The sequence below is a fragment of the Macaca thibetana genome, chromosome 6 (genome assembly GCF_024542745.1).
Source record: "Macaca thibetana thibetana isolate TM-01 chromosome 6, ASM2454274v1, whole genome shotgun sequence".
NCBI lineage: Eukaryota > Metazoa > Chordata > Mammalia > Primates > Cercopithecidae > Macaca > Macaca thibetana.
In genome coordinates, this window is record NC_065583.1 from 103,275,139 (window position 1) to 103,301,144 (window position 26,006).

The 26,006-nt window shown below is 35.2% G+C and overlaps 1 protein-coding gene across 4 annotated transcripts in view; it reads left to right on the forward strand.

Annotated features, from left to right (window-relative positions):
* Nucleotides 1-26,006, forward strand: part of AP3B1 (adaptor related protein complex 3 subunit beta 1) — a 294,984-nt gene that overhangs the window by 56,142 nt on the left and 212,836 nt on the right. For all 4 annotated transcript variants that reach the window (XM_050795644.1, XM_050795645.1, XM_050795646.1 and 1 more), the window contains exons 4-7: nt 9,532-9,627; nt 10,243-10,403; nt 12,156-12,222; nt 21,906-22,088. In XM_050795644.1, the coding sequence (XP_050651601.1) occupies nt 9,532-9,627; nt 10,243-10,403; nt 12,156-12,222; nt 21,906-22,088 (507 nt within the window). The remainder of the gene's footprint in view (nt 1-9,531; nt 9,628-10,242; nt 10,404-12,155; nt 12,223-21,905; nt 22,089-26,006) is intronic.

Sequence of the window (26,006 nt, forward strand, 5' to 3'; positions counted from 1 at the left end):
AATATTTTGTAGAGATGACGTCTCCATGTTGCCCAGGCTGGTGTTGAACACTTGGGCTCAGGTGATCCTCCTGCCTTGGCCTCCCAAAGTGCTGGGATTATAGGTGTGAGCCACTGTTCCCAGCCCTTAATTTTTTTCATTAAATAGGAAGTGCATTCTATATTTCAGATAGATGAATTTTTCTATCAAAATGAAATAGTTGTTATAAACTCAATTACACTAAATTGGATAAACCAAAATCAAAACACTTGTATTGTTGTGGCCAGTTTATGAATTAAATTAATACTGGATTTAAATGACTTGATAAACCATACTTTCTTTCTAGAACACCAATTAATGGAAGAAATCTGTGTAGATTGTAGATTTCTTGAGTAAAATCAATTTTACTTATGATTAATTTAGTAGATATTTATTAAACATTATGTGCTTATTGCCATATATAATTCTGAATTGATAATTTTAAACTACTCTCCCTTTGATAACCTTATGGCCATGCTATCTGAACTTCTACTTTGATATGTTTATTAGTTTTATGGCCTATGGTATAAGAAAGTCCAAATATCTGGAAAAAATCAGCATTTAACTTAGAAAAATTATGAGGCATAGGTGAAGCTTGTCTTAATGTTATCAGGAATAGAGTCTCTCAGTAGCAATAGGAATAATTGCTAATATTAAAAAAACCTGTCTGACCTAGGTTATTAGTGCTTTACATAGATCCACTCATTTTGCCCTCACAAATAACCCTGTGGGGCTGGTTCTGTCATTACTTGTGTTTTATGTTTGAGGACAAGATGGTAGAGAGGTTAAATTAGCTGATGAAGGTCACACAGCCAGCGTGTGGCAGTCAGAATCCAAAGCTAGGCTGCTTGGCTTCAGAACCCATCTTAGCCCATTCAGCGCCATCTTTCCTGTTGGATGATTCCTTCCTCTCTTTTCTTTCTTAATATTATTGACTCCTTATCAATGTCTGGTATTAGCCATCCTTTGGGAGGTACCTGGTATTGGCATTTTTTTTTTTTTTTTATGTTTTAGTTATGGGTAGAAATGACCAAGTCCTTAGAAATTGGTGGTAAATTGGCTAGTTCCCTCAGGACTTCTAGTTCTTGTTGTAAACAGAAAATTCCATACTAATTATTGTTCCTTCAGAACTATTTTACTATTCAAATAGTTATCAGTAGGAGAACTTTTCCATTTGTTCATATTTTCCCTTTACAATTAGATTCTGGTGTGCTGACTAATGTTCTGTTACAAAAATGTCAATATAAACATAATTATTGGTCTATTTGTTTTGGATTTCTTTCCTTCTTTAAATACCTTGTTTATTTTATTTTTTTGAAACATGCTTAAGCCTTTAATGTTTTGGGAAAATTGACATAAATTTCTTAAAACTTATGTTCAGAAATTGAATGTTTCATTCCTCTCAAGTGCAAAATTTCATTTTTACAAGTACATGCTACTTTAGACACACAGGTGAGCTGTACGTCATCTACCATTAAATGTCAAATGATACCAAAAGTGACCTAGTAAGCAATCAGTGGTTATAGTACAAAAATAATCAAAGGTTTAGTCAATAACTCATGAAGTTTGATGTACTAGTATTGATAAGTTAATTAAACAGATCTGTCTGTGTTCTTCCAGCCTACTGGGGCTCTGCTATGATTAGCTTTACAGCAAGGAGTGTTATAACATTGAATGAAAGTAACCGATCAGAGAATGATGTAGTCACGGAGCTTTAACTACTCCCATTTCTGGTCACAGAATGGTTTCAGGGAAGGTAGGCTTTCTTTGCACACCTGCAGCCTGTCAGTGCATAGGCCTCTTGTGGTCAATATTGATTGATTCTTATAACAGAAGTAGAACAAATTTAGTGTTTTGCAACCTTCTGTGATTTAATATTGTTATGCTTTTTGCCATAACAGTCACAGAAATCCTTCTCCAATAGTGAGTAATTATAGCAATGCCTGCTAGCTCAGCTGTGGTTCTGAATGTTTCAGTATTGCCAATATAAACTCTGTGATATATTCTAGAGTTCATAATCCAGTTTTAAAAGCTGGCTGTACTTGGTGAATAAAGGTATTGCTGAGAAATAAATTGTAAGGGGATGAGGGAGAACTGGGCCCATTCTTCCTCAAAACTTTCCAGAGAACTGTAGAGTGAGATCTGAATATAATTAGTAAAGAGAAAGAGTATTTTAAAAGAAAAATTTAAAAAACCAAACCAGCTGTGTTGGTGTGCACCTGGAGTCCCAATTACCAGGGAGGCTGAGGCAGGAGGATCTCTTGAGCCCAGGAGTTCGAGGCCAGCCTGGGCAACAGAGTGAGACCCTATCTCTCTTTAAACACACACCCACACCGCCACCCCCACCCACTGACAAACACACACACACCCCTCCCCACACACCCACATACACCAAAAAAACAACCAAACTAACAAGTTAAAGGCTTTGGAGGGACTCTTTCCAATGCCTGTTGTTTTCCTCATAGTATGTTGGCGTCTTTCTATACTTTGCTGTTCAATGAATTATACCCACTGGTGTGGGAAGTTAGATCCTAGATAGAGTACTCTAATGTCTTAATTTTTTTCAGTCTACAGTTGGTCTGGAATGTGATCCAGCTGATAAGTACTGATCTTTTACTGTATGCCAAGCAATGTGATAGGTCCTTGTAATATGCAGGTGAATAAGGAATGGTTGTTGTACTAAATAGTCTCATGTTCACTCCCAGGCAGATGGGAGAAATTACTTAGTTAAATACATATTATGTGTTCATTTGATATATTGAAAGTGTTGTTAATCAATCAGTCAATCAACTGCTGATACATTGATATATATTTGATATATTGACTGCTGTTAATCAGTCAACCATGTGTTAATTGCTTTCTACCATTGCTGTATTCTTAGGAACTTTAAATCTAGTTGAGGAAAAAGTTATCTATCCTATCCTCAAATAGAGAAGTGCTTCTAAAACTGTGATCTAAGAATTTTAAAAACTTATATTTACACTTAAATATAATCTGAAACATTATAGTTTGAATCATTTGGTTTCCATCTTATAAACTAGTATCATCTATTTTTGGAACCAATTTTTTGTATTCTTGTGTAATATCACTTGGTTCCAAGTCATCATTTAAAGGAACAGTGTTTCACAAATATGTGTATTTTGGGTTTGAAAAATTCTGAAGATTGAGAAGCACTAATTTAAACCAAGAAAGTGTAAAGAGTCTACTTGTGAATATAGATGGAAAGTACATTGATAATAGAGATGGGGATCTATGGAATGAAGTCATTACCACCTTTTACTACAGTTGTACATTTCTTGTTGGATTTTTTTAATAATAATACTACAATGATGTTGTTTTCAAATGAGAAGATGTGCAATTGGGGTTAAAAAAACAGTGATTTAAAGCATTCTTCTTTTATAAATGTATGTATTATAATAAAATATGATTTTTTTCCTGCCTTAAAAGGTAAGAGCCTCTATTAAGGACATTTTATTCTTAAATGGTTTAATTTTCACTAGGTTTTCAGATGCTCTTTGGGGAAGAGTTATCTCCTCTTTTGTTGGGGTACCTTAATAGAAATACCTGAGGACTGCCGTCATAGGCCACAACATGTAGTAGTTAGGAACATGCCCGTTTGCATCCTGATTCTGCCACTTGCTAGCTCTGTGACTTTGGGCAAGTTGTATAAACCTCTGAGCCTTACTTTCCTCATCTTTGAGAGGGGGATAATTGTACCTAGGATAGGTATGAGAATTAAACGAGTAATGTAATGTAGATGTAGGGCCTCACATTTAAATTCTGGCTGGAAAGTTACAGCAGATTGAGGTGAAGAACAAAAGCTATCGCAGGCAGTTTTCCTTTCATATTCTGTATTTCCTAATTAATGTTAATACTAGCCAGAATGACAAGGATACTTTTAGAAAAGAAAGGCTACGCTGGGCACGGTGGCTCACGCCTGTAATCCCAGCACTTTGGGAGGCCGAGGTGGGTGGATCATCTGAGGTCAGGAGTTAAAGACCAGCCTGACCAATATGTTGAAACCCCATCTCTACTAAAAATACAAAAATTAGCCGGGCGTGGTGGCATGCGCCTGTAATCCCAGCTACTCGGGAGACTGAGACAGGACAATCGCTTGAACCCAGGAGGCGGAGGTTGCGGTGAGCTGAGATCACACCATTGCACTCCAGCCTGGGCAACAAGAGCAAAACGCCGTCTCAAAAAGAAAAGAAAAAGCAAAAAAAAAACGAAGGCTGAGGAACTTTCCCAGGTGAAAGAAGACTGAGGAGACATGAAAACTTAAATATGATGCATGATCCCAGATCAGGAAAAATACTATAAATATAGGATGTTATTGAGAAATTCTAAATAGGGATTATTTATTAGATAATAGGATTGCATTGATGTTACATTTCCTGAATTTTGTAATTGTAATGTTAGCAATTGAAAAACATAGATGAAAGCTGCTGGGTGTGGTGGCTCACGCCAGTAATCCCAGCACTTTGGGAGGCCAAGGCGGGTGGATCACTTGAGATCAGGAGTTCATGAGCAGTCTGACCAGCATGGCAAAACCCCGTCTCTACTAAAAATACAAAAATTAGCTGGGCGTGGTGGCGTGCACCTGTGGTCCCAGCTACTCGGGAGGCTGAGGCAGGAAAATCGTTTGAACCCAGGAGGCAGAGGATGCAGTGAGCTGAGATCGTGCCACTGCACTCCAGCCTAGGAGACAGAACAAGACTCTGTCTGAAAAAAAAAAAAAAAGACAGAATAAAACATAAATGAAGGCTATATGAGGCCTCAGTGAACTAGTCTTGGAACTTTTCAGTAGGTTGTTTTGAAGGATGATATCTGAAACAAGACTATTGCTTACTATAGCAAGGGACAACTATGCTTTTTAGGCACAGTTTCTCTGGACATAGAGATGGCTGATATTATTGTGGATTATTGGGCAGGACAGTCTTCAGGGATTCATGGACTTTCAGGGTCCTAAGTGGTTTGATATCATCTGTAGATGTGTGGTCATGTGGGTGAGACTGCTCTTGATTGATTGGCACTCAGAGGTGGGTGTATGGGAGTGCAGTTGTTCCTGACTGGCTAACTTTCACAAGCAAGAGGCTGTCACAGATTGGTTGACTTGAGAAAACTTGTTCATTCAGGTGCCTTTTTATTGCTCTGTTGAACAGGTTTAAAACAGTTGTGGCTACATGTTGCCAAGGCTACAGAAAAATGCGTCTCTCTGAGGAATGTGGGAACTTAAAAATATTACCAATTTGAAATTTTTTTATAATTAAAGAATTTAAAGTATTATAAGAATCACAGCACTATTATTTTGTTTTGAAGGCCATCTGGAAAGATGAGATTCACCCCTGTTGTGAAATACCTATATTGTTTTATCTGAACCCAAAGTAATTAATATTCCTTTTAAGATAGTATGGAAAGATGTAAAGAGTGAAAGTCACTGGTTAATACCATCGCACAGAGATAGTGACTATTAACATTTTATTGTATAGATTTCTGAATTTTGTGCTTACTTGGCTTGAATCTTAGCTCTTCTATTTAATAGATACAGTACTTTGGTCAACTTGCTTACCCTGTCTGTGTTTCATTTTCTTATCTGTAAAGTAAGAATAAATACTTGTTTGTTGAGTTGTGAGGATAAAATGAGTTAATTTAAGTAAGACATTTAGAACAGTGTCTGACATGTAGTTAATGCTACATATAAGGATTTGCTATTATTACTATATTATGTCCATTCTAAGACATATGTTTGCTATTTTAAAGTTTCTGCAGTTGGGATTTAACTTAACAACTGGTGGTGATTACGATAGGTGGTGTTTTCTGTTCGTTTGTTATTGTTCTTTCCTTTGTGGCCCATAACATAATGGTATGTTTTACAACTGGTGGTCTATCTTAGACTGCATAAAATACAGTATGTGGGCATCTATTTTTTTTAATACAGAAGTGAGATCATACAATGCATACTGTTTTACACCTTTAAAAAATTTTAGGCCAGGTGCGGTGGCTCACACCTATAATCCCAGCACTTTGGGAGGCTGAGGCAGGTGGATCACCTGAGGTCAGGAGTTCAAGACCAGCCTGGCCAAATTGTTGAAACCCCATCTCTACTAAGAATACAAAAGTTAGCTGGGCGTGTTGGTGCGTGCCTGTAATCCCAGCTACTCGGGAAGCTGAGGCAGGAGAATTGCGAATTGCTTGAACCTGGGAGGCGGAGGTTGCGGTGAGCCCTGAGATTGCGCCACTTTACTCCAGCCTTGGTGACAGAGCGAGACTCTGTCTTTAAAAAAAAAAAAAAGCCTTTTTCAAGGACGTATTTTCCTTTCTTTCCTTTTCTTTTTTTCAGATGGTGCCTTGCTTTGTCACCCAGGCTGGGGTGCAGTGGCGTGATCTTGGCTTGCTGCAACCTCCGCCTCCCGGGTTCCAATGATTCTCCTGCCTCGGCCTTCCGAGTAGCTGGGATTACAGGCATGGGCCAGTATGCCCAGCTAAGTTTTTTGTATTTTTAGTAGAGATGGGGTTTCACCATGTTGGTCATGCTGGCCTCCAACTCCTGACCTCAGGTGATCCACACATCTCAGCCTCCCAAAGTGCTGGGATTACAAGTGTGATCCACCGTGCCTGGCCACAAGGACATATTTTCAATGTCCTACAGATTTATTTAATTTTGTATAGTGGATGAATAGTATAGTGTTACATGGATGAACTGTCATTTGTTTACTGTTCGTCTACTAGGACTCTTTATTGTTTAATTTTTGCTCTCGTGGAAGATTTTAGTAAGTGGAACCTGGGGACGCGGGATAACTTAGGATAACCTGAGTGGAGATTGAGAGAAAAGTGCAAGTTATATTTGGGGCTGTTTCTGTTTGACTATAAAAGGAGGTTTCGAACAGATTATAAACTGTATTGAGTGCTAAGTTAAGAGCTTTAGATTTTGTTTTAAGGTTTTGTGGAGCCATTCAACATTGAAGAGTAATTGGCAAAAAGATTTTCATTTCTTTTATAACTCAGTCCATATAGTATAGATGAATGGATTGATATAAACTTAAAATGGTTGTGTTTAACATTTTTATCAACGATGAAGATGTACAAAGTTTGTTTTCTCATTAAGTTTTCATTTGTACTTATGAATTGAGAAATAGGTTGGATTATGAAATTATCATATCAAATTATCTTAACAGAGTGCCAAGATGCGTTGAATCTAAATCGTTGACAATTTCTTTAGATAAATGGAAGATTTTGCCTTTCATTTAAAGGAATTTTTAAAAAATTCCATGAGGATAGTTTGATTTTGATTTGGTCAGCAGTACATTTGGAAAAGGTGTATGGTTTTAATGAAGAATTAGTTGTATCGGTGGAAGTACCTCATCTGGAGCAAGTTCTTGTCTAGTTCGCTCTGTTTAGACTTTATTTGCAGTTTATAGTGCCACGCTGAAAAAAATTGGAGTGAGTTTAGGAAGGAGCAAACAGGATGGCAGAGGAACTTAAAGCTGTTATGTTTCATGAGAAATTAGGGTACAAGGAAGGAAGGTCATGACAGTTGTCTCTAAAGTAGTCCAGATTGATCAGTATGACTCGAAATACGATCCAGTATAGTACTGTTTTTATATTTCCAGCACCAATTCCAGCGATTGCCAACTTTTTTCCTCATTTCCTGTGTTCTTTGAGTATATAAATTAAAAAAAAATTTTTTTTGTTTTTAATTTTTAAAATTTTTGAGACAGAGTCTCTGTCTAGTTGCCCAGGCTGGAGTGCAGTGGCACAATCCTGCCTCACTGTAGCTTTGACCTCCCGGGCTCAGGTGACTCTTCCATCTCAGCCTCCCAAGTATCTGGGACTACAGGCACATGCCACCATGCCTGGCTAATTTTTTTTTTTTTTTAAACTAGAGATGGGATTTCACCATGTTGCCCAGGCTGGTCTTGAAGTCCTGGACTCAGACAGTCTGCCTGCCTCAGCGTCCCAAAGTGCTGGGATTACAGGCGTGAGCCACTGTGCCTGGCTAAGTACATACCTTTTAGGTATATACTATGCTGGTATCTTTGAAGGATAATCAGGGATGTGAAGATATTTGAGAAGGTAGATACAGGTTATAAATAGTGCTAGAAGGAAGCAATGGATACATTTCAACTCAAATTCTAGTTTTTGTTTTTTTCTGTTCATAATTTTGTGTAAACTCAGTGATTAAATTGCCTGTAAAAATTGTTTTCAAGACTGGGCACAATGGCTCATGCCTGTAACCCCTGTGCTTTGAGAGGCTGAGGTGGGAGGACCAGTTAAACCCAGGAGTTCGAGACCAGCCTGGGTAGGCAACACAGGGAGACCCTGTCTCTATAAAATACTAAAAAAAAATCTGGGTGTGGTGATGCAACCCTGTAGTTCCAGTTACTGGAGAGGCTGAGGTGGGAGGATGGCATGAGGCCAGGAGGTTCAGGCTGCAGTGAGCCGTGATTGTGCTATTGCACTGTACCCTGTGCGACAAAGCAAGACAGTGTCTCAGAAAAAAATAAAAAACCAAAAAACTGTTTTCAGAACACATCCAATCTTTCTGAATTTTTATTACATTAAATTGGTATTAATAGTCACACATTATTCTTACTGGACTGAAAATATCATGTAATGCATGTTGAAATGTGAGTATTAACATAAAAATCAGAGTTAGGGCTCTGGACTCTTTTAACAGATGAGGAAACAAGTTCCCGTAACATATAGTTAGTGGTCGGGGCCTAAATTCTTTCTTATTATTTTTTAAAGAGCTAGGGTCTCTCTATGTTGCCCAGGATGGCCTCTAAGTCCTGGGCTCAAGTGATCCTCCTGCCTCGGCCTCCTGCATAGCTGGGACTACAAGCGTGCACACCATGCCTAGCTTCTTTCTTTTATTTTCATCCCTCATTTTGAAAATATTTATACAATTTAGTTAATATTCTTTTTTTTTTTTTTTTTTTTTGAGACGGAATCTCGCTCTGTCGCCCAGGCTGGGGTGCAGTGGCCAGATCTCAGCTCACTGCAAGCTCCGCCTCCTGGGTTTACACCATTCTCCTGCCTCAGCCTCCCGAGCAGCTGGGACTACAGGTGCCCGCCACCTCACCTGGCTAGTTTTTTGTATTTTGTAGTAGAGACGGGGGTTTCACCGTGTTAGCCAGGATGGTCTCGATCTCCTGACCTCGTGATCCGCCCGTCTCGGCCTCCCAAAGTGCTGGGATTACAGGCTTGAGCCACCGCACCCGGCCTAGTTAATATTCTTATAGGAGATCTGCTGAGGGATTTTTTATTCCCTTCAAGAGGAAGGGGCACTTTTATAGGCTATTGCTATTGTGGACTGGACTATTAAAATGATTACTTTAAAGACTTTTTCTGTTGCTACTTATTATCCCACAAAATATTATTTTTATTTTACAATCTAAGATGTGACCAGATTCAGTTATTTACTTGAGAAAAACTGAGCATGGATTTTGGTATAGCAAATACTGAGTTTTAAATTTTCACTCTGGCTACAAATAAATGATTGTTTTTTAACAGATCAAGAAGTTGGTATATGTTTACCTGGTTCGATATGCTGAAGAACAGCAGGATCTTGCCCTCCTGTCCATAAGCACTTTTCAGCGAGCTCTGAAGGTAAATAATGGAGTGGGTAGGCAAATAGCTACAAGGTTTCTGCAGAGTTGAAAGTGTGTCATTTAAAGAAGTGGAGCAATAATCCACTAAATAGCACAGTAGTGTCTTGAAAGAGTTAAAGGCCTCCTATAGTGCCTACTCAATACACTTAGAAAATAATTTATACAACCAACTGAAACCTTGCTGTATATGTTGCAGCTTCTGTATGTTTGTTTATATTCAATATAATTATTTTCATGCTTCAAAGAACTGTTTATCATTATACTAGTTGTTGAAAGTGTGCGAAGGGGGTTATCAGACATTTTTAAACATGAAATTGATGACCTGCAGCATTTTATTATTATTTAAGTATAAAAACCCAGCATATTTAGTAATAAATGACCAACTAGAATTATAACTATTACTTTTATTTAAAACATTATTAAAGAAGTAAACATTTATTTATTTCTGTCTCTTTTTCCCCTTCCCATATACTAGTTGTTCATTTTAAATTAAGTAGCTTTCTTTTGTGATTGTTCTATAACACCCTTTAAGCACCTATTAACTACATCTTAAAGATGTCTTTGAAATATTGTAAAGTTGAAAATTTGGTGAATATTTTTGCACTGTTTTTAGGACCCAAACCAACTAATTCGTGCAAGTGCTTTGAGAGTTCTGTCAAGTATTAGAGTGCCAATTATTGTACCTATCATGATGCTTGCTATTAAGGAAGCTTCTGCTGACTTATCACCATATGTTAGGAAGAATGCAGCCCATGCAATACAAAAATTATACAGGTAGGTGCATTGTTAACAATATACAAAGGATCTCTAATGTTACATGGAATGTTGTAGACCACAGAGGCTTATTTTAGTAGCTCTTTTAGCTAGCCCATTCTTATACTAAGTAAATCCAGTGACCGTATGATGGTATTTTCCCGGCTGCAAACGTTCCTTACACATCTTTAATTTTGTTTTGGCTGTAGAGATGCTATGCAGGTTTTTATTTGTGAGGCTGTTAGAGCCTGTGATAATTTATAGATTTTACAACTTAAGAATAATCAGAATTTGAATTCTCATCTGTATAGTCTATCTCATGTACACACATGCTTGTATTATTAGAAAATTGAGATTTTGTTTTTCCTGTTTACGGTAGAATCTTAAGCGTGTGATCTTCTCAACTCACTTATATTTGTTTTCCCTTCTATCGTTGTTCCTGCTGCTCCCTTCCTTGTCTAATTCTTTTTCAGAGCTATTTTATTAAGTAATTTAAAAAAGTGTAGTGATTTGAAATATAGTGCTATACCATATCTGTGTGATATTTTAGAAATGTTATGCAATATTGCACAATGCCGTGATCTCTGTGGAAAATTTACTGTCCAAATAGAATTATCTACAACAATTTGGTATTATTTTCGGCTGTCATTTATTCCTCAAGCTTTTTGAGACTCTCTTCTGTTTCTGATGTTGTATTCACAGTATCATGCTAGGTGTATTTAGATGTATGAAAACAGTAGAGGATGTGGCACTTACTTATGAATAGCATATCATGTATTTGTGGAAGAAAATCAAAGACATGCCATAATTAAAGGCAATCTATAACTGAATAAGATATTAGCACTTGATATATATGTATATACAAAGGTACACTAGCAATGTCTTTGATAGGACAGGGACCTATCATATTTTGTTACCAGAAAGTAAAGATGTAATGAGATGGGTGTGGTAGTGAAATACTGCTTTGAGAAGGAAGACTTAAGCTGAAATTTGAAAGAATTAAAAAGTTTGTCCAGATAATTATAATGCTCAATAATAAATATATGTGTTTGTAAAAAGTGAAAACTTTTTTTCCTGTGTTAACTGTCAGACAAAGTTTTATCATGCTTCTCACTCACCTTTTCTCCTTATAAACTTATGGGATAAGATGCATGCTCACTGTAATGATTTAGAAGTCCTATCACTGGGCTTCAGTATATTTCAGCCTCAATGCTTGCCTCTCCTTGCCTTGAGCTTATGGTCTGTTAGTATTCTATCTCAAATGTTTTAATCTTATTACTACCTCTTATTTTTCTTAGTTTTAGTTGGCAGATATGCATGTCTCTATCAGTGAACTAGTATGATATAAAATTCTTATTTGGAAATTCTCCATATTTGTTTTTGGCAAATATGTATCCATAGTAAAATAATGACTGCTGTCTTGTTATTTTTTTCCTCCCATTTGAAAAAAGAGTTTGTGGTTTTATCTACTTAGTTACTTTCTTGAAAGTTTCCAACTCTTTTAGAAGTGAACTTATTCTTTCAGTACTTTCTTAACTAAACCATTGATATCTGGTTTAGTTCATATGAACAATATTAGAGGGAAAGATTAGGACACATTCATGAGAAAAACCATCCCATTTTACGTTGTTTGTTTTTTCTTTATTTCTAACATAATAATTCTTGCTCTCCTTTCCCTCTTTAAAAGTTTCTCAACATCCTTGAATTGGTGAGTTTTTTTAAAGCTAGAATTAAAGGGAAAAAATTAATATAAGTTCTTTTTATATTTTTTAGCCTTGATCCAGAGCAGAAGGAAATGTTAATTGAAGTAATTGAAAAACTTCTGAAAGATAAAAGCACAGTAAGTAATGTCTTTTTGTGTCTTTGAAGTAAAAATGTGCTTTATTTACGTAGTATCATTTACCATTATATATTTTATATAGTTATATTTATTGATTTCAAAATGGTATAAATATTAATGGCACACAGGCCTATTTTTGAAGAACAAAAATTTTCATGTAATGAGAAAGATTGCATTTGGAATTTTAGATCATTAAGTGTTTCTTCATCAGAATCTGAAAAAAGGCAAGTTGGGAAAAAAATATTTTTGTTTAACCTGTGGCTAAGTGGTTAACATGGTAAGATCAAGGAATAGAGGTGACTCATGGGGGATGTGAGTTTCTAGTGTATTAGTATCTTAGATGGGGCTTTTGTACCCACTTTTTATGTTTTGAAACTACTGAGGAAAAGGATTCCAGGTCATCTTAGGATGCTATCATCAGGGAGTATGTGCTATCTATGCATAGCAGCTATCTAATATAGTAGGCACTAGCCCCATGTAGCTGTAGCTATTGCTTTATGGCTTAGCATTTGATCTATCCTGGATGTTCAATAAACATTTGATTAGAATGTGTATTCTGCTGTTGTTGAGTGGAGTGTTCTATAGACATCTGTTTTATCAGACATCTGTTTTTTAGTGTTGTTCAAATCTTCTACTTTGCTGATCTTATGCCTACTTGTTCTATTCATTATTGAAAATAGGGTATTGAAGTCTCTTTAATTCTGTCAGTGGTTACTTCATCTATTTAGGAGCTTGGATGTTTGGTGCATATATGTTTATAATTTTTTTAATCTTCCTTTTGTCATTGTAAAATGTTCCTCATCTCTAGTAACAGTTTTTGTTTTAATGTCTGTTTTGCCTGCTATTCTAGCTTTTTTATGGTTTCTGTTTCCATTATATATCTTTTTCCATCCTTTTACTTTCAGCCTGTTTATATTTTTGCATCTAATGTATGTCTCCATAGACAGCGCGTAGTTGGCTCATCTTTTTATCTGATCTGCCAATGTGTGCCTGTAACTGGAATGTTTAATCCATTCACACTTAATGTTGTTATTAATATAGTTGAATTTGAAGCTCTCATTTTACTTGCTTTTATATGTTTCATACCTTTTTGTTCCTCATTTCTCCTTTACAGCTTTTTCTTAGATTAAGTGAATATGTTCTAGTGAACATTTTAATTCTTTTCATGATTTTTTTCACTATATATTTTTGAAAATATTGTCTTACACTTGGAGATTATACTTCTAGTTTCTTTCCTAGACCATTTAGTAAATATCTGTTAGTCTGTAGTATACCAGAAATCATTATTGCATTTCTTCTATGCATAGTTGGCATAACGTAGGAGGTAACCAAATATAGATTGATTATAAATGAAAACAGAGAAAAGCAATTTGATTCCTTTTTGTCTTCTGTATGACAGGCATGCTATCTGCCAGATATGAAGTCAATATTATTAATATTATGGTTAACTTGATTTTAATAATTTAAAAAAATACTTAGTTTTTTTTCTATTATAAGTGCAAGAGATTGACTACGTACCATGGAGAACAGTAAGATTTACAAGAAGCAGATCTCTCATTTTAATGAGGTTTACCATCATTTCTGCTACATTATAGACTACGAGAAATTCATTGGGTGGCCTGGGAATGAACTCTGTATAATATGTGCATGTCTTCCCAGACAGGATACAGCATATCATAGGTAAAAACAGCAGCGTTTGAATCAGGTAGAACTGGCTTAATGTCTGAGCATCTGCCACATAGTATATGTACCAATTCTTTATGAGTTTTAGTCTCCAGATTTGTAGGGTTTGTAATATTTAATTTATAAATTTACTGTTTGTGTTGAAAGAAAGAACTATTGTATATAAAACCCTCAGCACAGTTCCTAACACCAACCACATAGGATGTTGTTAAAAATTCCAAATAAGAAATAAGTACTCAAAAAGGAATGTAAAGAATACAGTATCTGTGTAAAATTGAAATGTCTCTTTCCAAAATACACTAGAAAGAAAAAAATATTGAATACTTGTTCATCGCAAGTATTTAATATTTGTTGAATGACTGTTGAATTAATTTGTTACATTCTTGGTAACAGTAATTAAGTGTGTAGTATTGTTTTTAATGTCTCCCCCACCCCCATGCAGTGGTTTCATGCTCAGTGTTCATAGGTAGATTCTTTGGGGGCTTTGGTGGCCTACCCTTTGTGAGGCACTCGTTTTTCCTAAAGTGTAATATACTATATGTTTATTTTTTAAAAAATTAATACATATTTCTTTTTCTGTCTATAGTAAAAAAACAAAGTTTTTACTGACACCTGTAATTCTGGTGGTATAGCACAGAGTTCCTTCTAGCCTCTTTCCTTTTTATATTTGTAACTTCCTATTCAACTTTAAGAAATGTGGCTCTGACCAGGCACCGTGGTTCTTGCCTGTAATCCTAGCACTTTGGGAGGCCAAGGTGGATGGATTCCTTGAGCCCAGGAGTTTGAGACCATCCTGGGCAACATGGTGAAACCCTGTTTCTACAAAAAAAAAAAAAAAAAAAAAAAAAAAAAAAAACAAAAAAGAAAACAAGAACCGCGACTTCTTTTTTTTTTTTTTTTTTTTTTTTTGAGACGGAGTCTCGCTCTGTCGCCCAGGCTGGAGTGCAGTGGCCGGATCTCAGCTCACTGCAAGCTCCGCCTCCCGGGTTCCCGCCATTCTCCTGCCTCAGCCTCCCGAGTAGCTGGGACTACAGGCGCCCGCCACCTCGCCCGGCTAGCTTTTTTTTTGTATTTTTTAGTAGAGACGGGGTTTCACCCTGTTAGCCGGGATGGTCTCGATCTCCTGACGTCGTGATCCGCCCGTCTCGGCCTCCCAAAGTGCTGGGATTACAGGCTTGAGCCACCGCGCCCGGCCAAGAACCGCGACTTCTATTTCCACAATCTATTTACATTTTTACTGAGTCCCAGAATGCAGAATGCAGAGAAATGCAGAGAAATGCTTCAGAATTGTTAGTACTATATCTCTGTGGGGTATACAGTAGCATGGGGCCTAATAATTAGAGTTAACTATTTGTTTAGAGTTGTTTTTGTCTTTAGTCTTTTTTTTTTTTTAATGCTATGGTAAATCAAAATTGCTTCAATTATTTATATCTTTGAACTCATTATGTTGGTATGTAAGAAAGCTATTGATTTTTTTTGAATGATAAATTTTATATTCTTTTTTACTGAATTCTATTGAGTTAATTTCCTCATTCATCCTCCTTGGGGGTTTTTTGTTTTTTGTTTTTTTTGGGTTATTTTTGCATGACAAAGGGTCTTTGCTTTTAAATGATTATTAGTACACCAAGTAGTAACATGTAACAAGTTCTTGAATTCTGTTCTCTTTGATTAAGTAACTAAAAGTGGTCCAAACAATTAATATTATGGTTAACTTCATTGTTCTAACCACTAGCAGGAATGGACTACCAGATGTCGCAGAAGAAGGCCAAGACTTCACCCCTCTTCTGCCTAAACTACTTCCGGATGGTTCTCTTCTACTGGGTCTCCTCTACTTTAGTGCTGCAGCTGCCTTGGGATCCCAGGGCAGCAGCCTCCTTGGCCTTGAACTCTTTCTGCCTTTGCAGGCAATATTATTCAATTTCACCTTGAGCTGCTGCTTTGGTCTGCTTCTGCCTCCGTTTCTTTCACTGCAGGTCTCAGACACCCTTTTCAGCAACCTGCAGCAGCTGCTGGATCCCCTGAGACTGACTGGCCATGACAGCGCCAACTCTGAGGCAGAAGCAAGCGGCCTAAATCTCTCTCTCTTTTTTTTTTTTAATTAGAGGATGAATCAGATCTGCAAATAGAGATGTTTTACTTCCTCTTTTTCAGTTCCTAGAACTCTAATTTCTCTTGTCTAATTATATTGTTTAGTGCCATCACTGCAGTTGTATTCAATAGTAGTGGAGATGGTGGGCATTCTTGCCTTGTTTCAGGCTAAAGGAAATGCTTACATTGTGTTTGCATTAAGAAAGATGCCTGGCCCTGAAGATTTTATCTTTGAAATATAGTACTTTTGCAAGGTGCTTCAGGATTTCTTGATATGGGTCAATTGTTTTGCCTTGGTACTCTTTGAGTCCTTTTAGAATGCAGATTCAGAATTTATATTATCTCTAGCAAAGTGGTTTTTTTTTTTAAAGATTATAATTTTAAATATTAACTCTGTTATTTTTTTTCTTCTTCAGGGATTCCTATTTTATGCACATTGGATCTTCTTTGCCTGTTTTACATTCCAGCCATTGTGTCTCTAAACATCTTTACTTCTTTATCTCATTTTTATTTTTTTGGTTCTTTTTCTACCTTTAATATCCCTTTTTAAATTTTCATTCAGTAATTTTATTCGAAGGACACCTTGCAATTTAGTCTTCATGCCTGATTATTTTTGCCGTCTTGATTTCTTTCCTGGTGTCACTCAATCCTGAGTTCTTTTGTTAATTTATGATAACTTTAAAACATTTATAATTTATATTTATATTTCCTATTTTCAAACGCTTCTTTTGAGGGCATTTAATTCATTTTGAAGTGTTGTGTTGTTTCCTTTTGTTTCATCATTCATATTTCTTTGTCAGTAATTTTAACCAGTTGAATTGTTTTGATTTTCATTTTCTGTTTTTAGTACTTACAGATTACTTGCATCTTTTTATTTCTTTGGACAGGATTGGTGATTTGATTTTGAGGTAGCTTGCAAGATTCCTAGTACAAGAGTACCTTCTCTGTTAGAATTGCAAAGTATGTTTTCTTTGTAGATGGCCTTTTGGTGGGAGGATATGCATGCATAGGACCAGTATATGTTCCCAGACTGTTTTGAGATATATTTTATAGCAGCCTAAATTTTTCTCTCTTCTTTTCTTTTCTTTTTTAGGCAGGGTCTTACTCTGTCACTCAGGGCTGGAGTGCAGTGGTGTGATCATGGCTCACTGCAGCCTCGACCTCCCCAGCACAAGCAATCCTCCTGTCCCAGCCTCCTGAGTAAATGGGACTATAGACATGCACCACCATGCCCAGCTAATTAAAAAAATTTTTTTGTAAAGATAGGGTCCCATTGTGTTGCCCAGGCTGGTCATGAACTCCTGGGCTCAAGTGATCTCACTTTGGTCATGCAAAGTGTTGGGATTACAGGCATGAGCCTCTGCACCTAGCCCCTCTTATTTCTTTTTTCCTGTTATTTCACAGTTTCCAAAGGACTGGTCTCCCCTTACTTTTTTTTTTTTTTAAGCTAATTTTCTCCGTGAAACTTTCCCTTTCTACACAGCCTCATTGAGTCATCCTCTCTTTCAAGTCTTTTCGTTATAGTCTGCTCTGATCTACCAAGAATCTTTTCCAGTATTTTCACACTTAGGATGTTCTTTCTCTTTCCGTTGTTGATTTTCGTTTACTTTTAGGCCCACCATTAACTTCTGCTTGCCTTGTTCTAGGCATTTTTTTTCTATACTGTTGTAGGTCTTTGAGAAGTTTTGTGATACAAGCATGAAAATAGTTATCTGGAATTTAGGGTTTATATTTCTACTTATATATAATTTGAGGTTTAAAGATTCTCTGTTTTGAAGTTAGGCTTAAAGCATAGGTTTTGGTCCTTTGTTTTTTTTTTTGGATTTGGGTTGGGAGAGTCAGACATACTTAGGCACCGTTAACTTGTCTACCCAGTATTTAAATTAGCTGTATTTTGAGAATGTTTTCTGTTAATTTTTTCTTTTGTGTGATTATAATCCATTGTAGAAAGGTTAAAAATATTCTACACAGTTATTTGTGGATCATATCTTAATTATTACCTTTTTTTGGACACATGTAATTCTTTATTGGAGGAAGACAGGTACATTTTTCCCCTGCCCCCCACCACCAAATTTTTAATGTCAGCATTGGCATTTAAAATCAATAGAGGATCAAAAATCACTTTCATTTTAAAAATCTTCCAATTAAATGTACCAGGTCTAATTTATTTCCACATTTTGAAAAGGAATTTATTTGTTGCCAGCAGCAGTTTTTTGGGATCATTATTACGATGATGACATTGGTGTTGCTGCTGATACATATACATTTGAAAGATGTTGATCTATTAAACTTTCTTCATTTAACCTCTGTTGATTTTGAGACATACCATCTGTTGCTTCTTTTAGGCTAGAGGATATTTTTTTTCAATTGAGATCTCAAAGAAAATTAGTTCCATAATTCTAATTTTAAGGAAAGGCGGAGTTATAAACATATTAAAATATAATAGAATGGCTTTTCTCTTTTACTAAAAACCAGTATGTGTCATATGAATAGTTTTTTCCTAAAAATAGAATATTTTAGTGTAATTTAGGTAAAACATATTACAGAAACCTTACAACTGTAGTCAGTGGACTTAAAAGGGGGCATCTGATCTATATTCTGTCATCTCCAATCAACTGTTACCATTTTTCTTTATATACTTTTTTATTGTTTATTCTTAAATTTTATACAAACATTTTCATCTACCTTCTCAACATGTCCTAAACACTTTCCTACTTTACTACAAACCTTTTCTAATGTTCACATATGAATTCATTTTTAAAATTAATAACACTTTCTCTTGTTTTTCTTTAAAATGTAGCAATCCATAGTTGTTGACATTATTTTCTTCATTACTTTAGAAGCAGAGTGGTATTTATTTCCTTTTCCTTTCAAGTTAATCCTAAAGAAATCCTTTTGATAGCATTTAACTTTCTAATAGAAAACAGAGTTTCTTAGGAAAACAAATTAGGTCAGTGCCTGCTGAAACACTGATTTATTTATATATTTTTGAGGACATAAAATTTCCTCTTTTTAATTTTTGCTCCAAAATTATGTTTAATGAATAGATTGGTAGTTTATAGCTAAACTGTAGGGGTAAGACACAATTTTATAAGTTATTGATTTAATGTTCATAAAAGCCCCACTGTTATGTGCAAAAAACACACCCCTGAGTTTGTGCAGATGTTTTATTGTGATAGATCTATTATGCAGCTATTAGAAGATAAATGACTGATCTTTCCCATTTTCCATGCCTCAAGAAAATTGAAATAAGAAGGGGAATATCATCTGGGCTGTATGATTAGGGAAGGTTGGATAGCCATTAATTTAAGGGAAGAAAATCTTGGCAGCATTGGCCAACTTATACCATATTATCAATCAAACCTTGATGCACTTCTTGTGATGACCCAGCACTCTCAGGTTTTTGCAATGTTAATTAGAATTCATGACAAAATAGATGCAAGGAAACGTTTTGTACCCTTCATAATTTTATAGAAAATTTATTGTTATTAGAGGAACCATTTGCTTAGTGTGATTTTTTTCATTACCAGCTTGTCAACTAGCATAGATAATCTAGAGAAAATATGAACTCCATAGATGGGGTGTCACTTTTGTTGATGGTTCATGTAGTTTACCTTGGAGCACAGCTAATGGCTGAAGTTCATAGCAACAGCACAGAAAAACGTGGCAACCAAGGGAAGATAAATGAACCATGTTTATTGCTTTAATATAAAAAATACATAAATGGAAAACTGCATTTGAATTTGATGAGCTCATTGCTAGTTTTGTTGGAGTGATTTATTTTTCCCCTTATATGAAAAGCTACTATTGACACAGTGAGATGGAAATTAACTGTCTGTTTTTTGGAAACCAATATTTTTGGTTTTAAAATCTGAGTAGATCATTTAATTTTAATTCTGAATGTTTTATAGAATATTGAACATTTAATAAACCAAAATTATTAATTTTCCTTGTATTGTTTAGCCCAGGGTCAGATTGTTAAAAATACATGATTAAGTATCTAAAATGGTCAGTTTTATTTTGTAAAGGTACTCTCTTTATATGCTTTTTAATTATTTTGATGTTTTCTTAAACTTTATTTGTATCTGTTTAATTAATGATATTTGTTAGTACCTTAGAAGGTGTTAGTACGTTAGAATTATTGTGTACATGTAGCTCTTGGTTTAATGAATTTAATATTGTGTGGTAGCTGATTTTCCATTTAATTTTCCATTTAATTAGTGTCAAAACACATTTGGAAGAAAATAATTGTTAAGACAGAATAACTTGATTTTACGTAGTATTTTAAAAAGTGAAACTGTGAATTACCTGTTCAGTTTCATGGATCATTTTATCCTAGGTACTATCCTTTATTTTTGCACTTTAATACCTTTTACCAATTGATCTTGATATTAATATAAGGTTGATAATACATAGGGATGTTTATATCTCACAGTGAGTTATTCTAGAGTTTAATGTCATAAACTTAGTTGTTGTAAGATATTTTAAAATGGTACTAATTGTCACTTTATAGAAATGTAATTATCACAAAATATAATTTCTAAAGAAATTATGTCTTTTGCAGAAGACATCAAAATGCGATTGAAAACATGGGCTTAACTTCCTTGCCATATGTGTAACAAATAGAAAATTATATGTATAATGCATTTTTATATAGTTCACACAAATAATCAATTCTGTGCTTTTTCGATTGAGGTGCATACATGCTGGGACCAGCAGGCACCAGTACATGGGTAGGGCTGGAGTCAATAAATGCAGCTTCACGTTTATACTGATTGGTAATTCATAAAATCCCCACAGGACTTGAAACTTGTTTAGCATAATAGCGAGTCTATATTCTGAGCTGTTTTCTTTCAATTGTATTGTTGGTTGCATATTAATAAACTAAATGTCAGCCAAGTAGAGGGACAAACACTCGAAATATGAATATCATTGTATCTAATATTTTTCAAAAAGTACCATTTCAGTAAGTTATATTTCTATTTAATTGCTTATTTTAAGTCATTGGGGAAATTTTAGACACTAAAATGAAGATCCCTAGTGTTCAGATAGAATATGGTATTAATTTGTTTTTCAAAACTGTATTATATTGTGGGCTAACTGCACATATATCATTTGTACATATATAGAAGTATTTGTGTAATATATATTCTGCTTAGTTTGTATCTTTAGAGTAAAGGAATCTTAATGTTACCACTTTGTAAAAGCATCACAGTTCAGAAACTAACATTATGATTCATTAATTGGTCTTGGAAAAGCCGCCTTTTGTTGGTAATATGTTATTACAACTTATACACATTGTTATAAAAGTATTAAGAGCCCAGGTGATGTTCTAAAATTTCAGCCAGTGTGTTTTCTTTGTAAATAAATTATATTGGGTAAAAACTGGTGGATTAAGATGTATATGATTTGAAAGTGTTCTTCTGTTAAAAAACATTTATGAATTTCTCATATACTTTTTAACGTAAGTTCATTGTAGTATGATTGTCATTCTCATTTTAAACTGACACAATGTGATCTTTGTTATTTTGATTCTCTTTCTGAATATTGTTGTGAACAAAGTACTGAATTTTTAGATTAGAATTTAGGTTAGCTTTAAACATGAAAAATGTGCATAATTAATGTTTAATCCACATAGGAACAATGTATTGAAATTTAACTTGGTGAAATAAAAACGTCAGAATTTACTTCTCTTCAGAATAGTATTAGTTTTCTAGACATATTATAACTATTAAAATTATTCTTTGAAGAATAGGCACCTTAAAGTTTGTTATTCAAACATGAACATTCATTTTAATTGAATGACTGAATAATATTGATTGCCATTAAACTGATTACACTAATACCTGAGTATGACCTTTGATGTAGGGGAGAAACATTTTTTAATAAGTTACTATTTCTTTCTTTTTTAGTTGGTGGCTGGCAGTGTTGTGATGGCTTTTGAAGAAGTATGCCCGGACAGAATAGATCTGATTCATAAGAATTACCGCAAGCTATGTAACTTACTAGTGGATGTTGAAGAGTGGGGGCAGGTTGTCATAATCCACATGCTAACTCGATATGCTCGGACACAGTTTGTCAGCCCTTGGAAAGAGGTAAGTGTTGAACAGTCAAATATACTAAGAGGATGGATGAGCTTTTTAAAACTTGTGCAAAAAATTAGGAGTAGTAAACTAGAGAAATCTGCATATTTAAGGAAGACTCATTGGTCTCTTGTTCTTTTACTAAAGCAGGCAACCAATATCAATGCAAGAATAATTGTCCATTGTTTTGGCACTGGTTGATACATATATTTAGTGGTGTAAGTATATACACTTTTAGTTTGATACTGGCAAGAGGCCCTCGTTAGGAGGAGCAGCATGACACCGTGTTTACAGTGACATTGCCAAACCATGGATTTTTTGGTTACTAGTTACTTTCACATCTTTGAGCCCCAGCTATTCCAGGTACTCATTTGTAAAAAAAGTAGGTGATGTGATTCTAGAGCATGTGAATTTATACCTAAAGTAATTCATTTCTTGCCTCTATAGATAAATATTGTTGAACTTTTAAACTACTTTTTCCTAGTTTTGTATTTATAAAACATTTGTGTTCTTCTTCTCTTCACTTTGGCTGGTAGCATTTAGTAGAATTAATAATTTAAGTGAAGCTATTTGTTTTCTTTGTGCAGATTAACATTAGAAGTATGCCTTATTCTTTTCTTCATATTGGCAATTTAGAAAATTTTATCATATAGCTTGGAATTAAGATCCTTAGGATGTATACGTTTAAGATTGAAGGTAATTTTAAACCAGTTTAAAGAAATCCTTAAATGTTATAAGAATAGCATATTCATTCTAATCTTTTGATGTCTTATTTTTTTTAAAATACGGTATTACAGATTTTAAAAACCAATTTGTGTAAAAAAAAAAAAGATTTTAAAAAGCGCCTGTTATATCAAAGTGTTCTGTATACATACTTATGATAGGCCTTGCGTGCTCAGTACATCTTGCTTTTGTTAATTAGAAAAATGTAGGCCGGGCGCGGTGGCTCAAGCCTGTAATCCCAGCACTTTGGGAGGCCGAGGCGGGTGGATCACGAGGTCAGGAGATCGAGACTATCCTGGCTAACACGGTGAAACCCCGTCTCTACTAAAAATACAAAAAACTAGCCGGGCGTGGTGGCGGGCGCCTGTAGTCTCAGCTACTCGGGAGGCTGAGGCGGGAGAATGGCGTAAACCCGGGAGGCGGAGCTTGCAGTGAGCCGAGATCACGCCACTGCACTCCAGCCTGGGAGACACAGCGAGACTCCGTCTCAAAAAAAAAAAAAAGAAAAATGTAAATAACATGGAAAAATGTGTATGATACATGCTTTCAATGACACATCAAGCTTGCAAATTATTATAAAATCTTGGTCAGTATTTTCTATATTGATTTAGTATTAGCATTAAAAACTATTTAGAAATGTTAATACTTCTTTATCCATAAGAGAGTAATACTGATTTTCATCTCACTTTTAATATTAACAAAATGATTATGTTATCTGTCTTAAAAATTGAAGTATGTTTTGAATTATTAATATATAAAAGTCTTATGTTACATAATGCTCTTAAATTGATGAAATTTCACTATCCTTGTGAACTTTAATTTTATAAAGTTAATTTTATTTATCATTGAGCAAAGTACATTTTTGATGGCACTTTTGCTAGATTAAGGAACATCTCTATGATGAAAATGTCCAGGCCCTTTTATGGTAACTTTGATGAGAGATTTTTGCTGCCAAACAGCTTATTTGTTTGATTTCAGCCAATTCCTTTCAAAACTTCTGCTCAGATTTTTTTTTTCTGTTGTATAAAGTTATAGGCAATTTTGCCTTAGCTAATCACAGTCACCATTTAAATTTTTAAATTTTACTTTCCTATCATTTTCAGTAGCTATATCCTTTGCTTGTAATTATATAGAAACTGGAGTTAAAATATATAGTTTACTTACCATACCTGCTAAAAATATGTAATGCATAGTAAAATCTCTGCTTTTATATGTTTGTCTATTTGTTTGTTTTTCTGTTCCTTGAATTTTATCTTATTTTAGATAAAATTTACTTTTAAAGCCATTGCAAAGGAAAGTTAAGTTCTCTACCATCATATACATTTATTTTTTAACAGATAATTTGAAAAATTGGCACTATATTCATTCTTGGTGTTTTCACATGTTAACTCCATGAACATGAATTAGGACAAATATGAGACGAAGTCTGGTCATTGTCCCTGGCATACTGGAATGGGCTAAGTCATTTCTTTTCTTTGCCACTTACTTGCAATCCAACCTTGGAATTATTCTAAATGCTGTGCTTATTAGACTAATTTAGTGGTTTTCCAGTGTGCACATCAGCCCTCAGGATGTGCTAGCACTGCCACAGGAACAAGCAAAGCAGGGGCAGCGGTGCTCTAGACTGTGCGGCTTTTTGGGCTTCTGCTACTGTTTCAAACACAGAAGCCTTTTTTGCCTTCCTTTCTTATGCAGCTTTGAATTTGATTTCCTTTGAGAAAGATCCATTGGCTTAAAAGAAAGAAAGAAAACCACTTAAATAAGTGGTTTTAACCAAATTTAAACAAATTTAAAACCAATAAATTTGTAAGTTTAGCTAACTCGAATCTTCTTGTTGTTTAATTATCGAAGCAATTCAAGTACATGTTCCCTTCTCATAACCTCTTGGTTGACCCCTTAAAGGCAATTATTGTTAACTGTTTAATATCTGTTATTCTGGTGGTTATCAATTTCACTTTGGATAAAATATTTCGCTTTATTTATTAACTTAAGTTCGTATCAGTTGACCTCAATTCATGGAAAAATTATTCATTGATTGTTTAAGTTCTATTTGAGGGTCTTGTTTAGCCCAGAATAATCAGTATAACAGGCTTTTGTCTGCATACGTACATATGTTCAGTTCAGAAGCAGTGTGAAAGATTTGAAAGGCTTAGCCCTTATTGCAGTATTAGATTCAAGAATTGTACAGTATATTAGATTCTTGTTATAAGTACATTATATAAAATTAAGGTTCAAATGAGTGGTCAACATTAGGACCGTATCTGTGCTCTCACTCTTCCAGTTAACCCATCTTAGCCTTCCTCTGTGCTAATTATGATTTCGTTTTACTGAGAAACTTTGGAGTGAGCAGTCCAGCCATTTGTTGCCTTCAGTGCATTCTGACCTAGGCTTGATGTTGCTTCCAACTTTTTAAGGACTACACATGCTAGTTTTAGCTTTAGAAGTTGGCAGACTAGGCCGGGCACGGTGGCTCACGCCTGTAATCCCAGCACTTTGGGAGGCCAAGGCAGGTGGATCATGAGGTCAGGAGATCGAGACCATCCTGGGTAACATGTTGAAACCCTGTCTCTAATAAAAATATTTAAAAAATTAGTCAGGTGTGGTGGTGGGTGCCTGTAGTCCCAGTTACTTGGGAGGCTGAGGCAGGAGAATGGCGTGAACCTGGGAGACGGAGCTTGCACTGAGCCGAGATCGTGCCACTGCACTTCAGCCTGGGTGTCTCAAAAAAAAAAAAAAGTTGGCAGACTACATCTCAAAGCGGAGTTTGACCACAGCTAGAAGAAACTGAGAGGTATTTGACATTTATATTTGCTTGCTCTTTCTTATGTGATGTTGTAAAAGGAACACCATGTAGTAAAGAAAGGTTAAGATGATTATACAATAAAAAGACAAGCTGAAACAGTACTCTAGCAGAGTCATTCCTGAGAGGTTACCTCTCTTTTTTATCCTTTTACTATCAACATTAGAATGTGTTGTTTCATGTAATCATCCAAGTAGAAACGTCTTCATTCTAGCCCTCCATTCCCTTTTACCTGCAGGCAGAAGTCACTTACATAAATGCCATATGAGCACCATTTATTGATGAATTAAGGGCCATTTTACCTTGAAGTAAATAATTTGCCAGTAGGAAAAAGTGTCACTAAAATAATATATTGACATAAAAGTTAAATTTATAATAAAAAACCTGCCTATAATACTGAATTTATT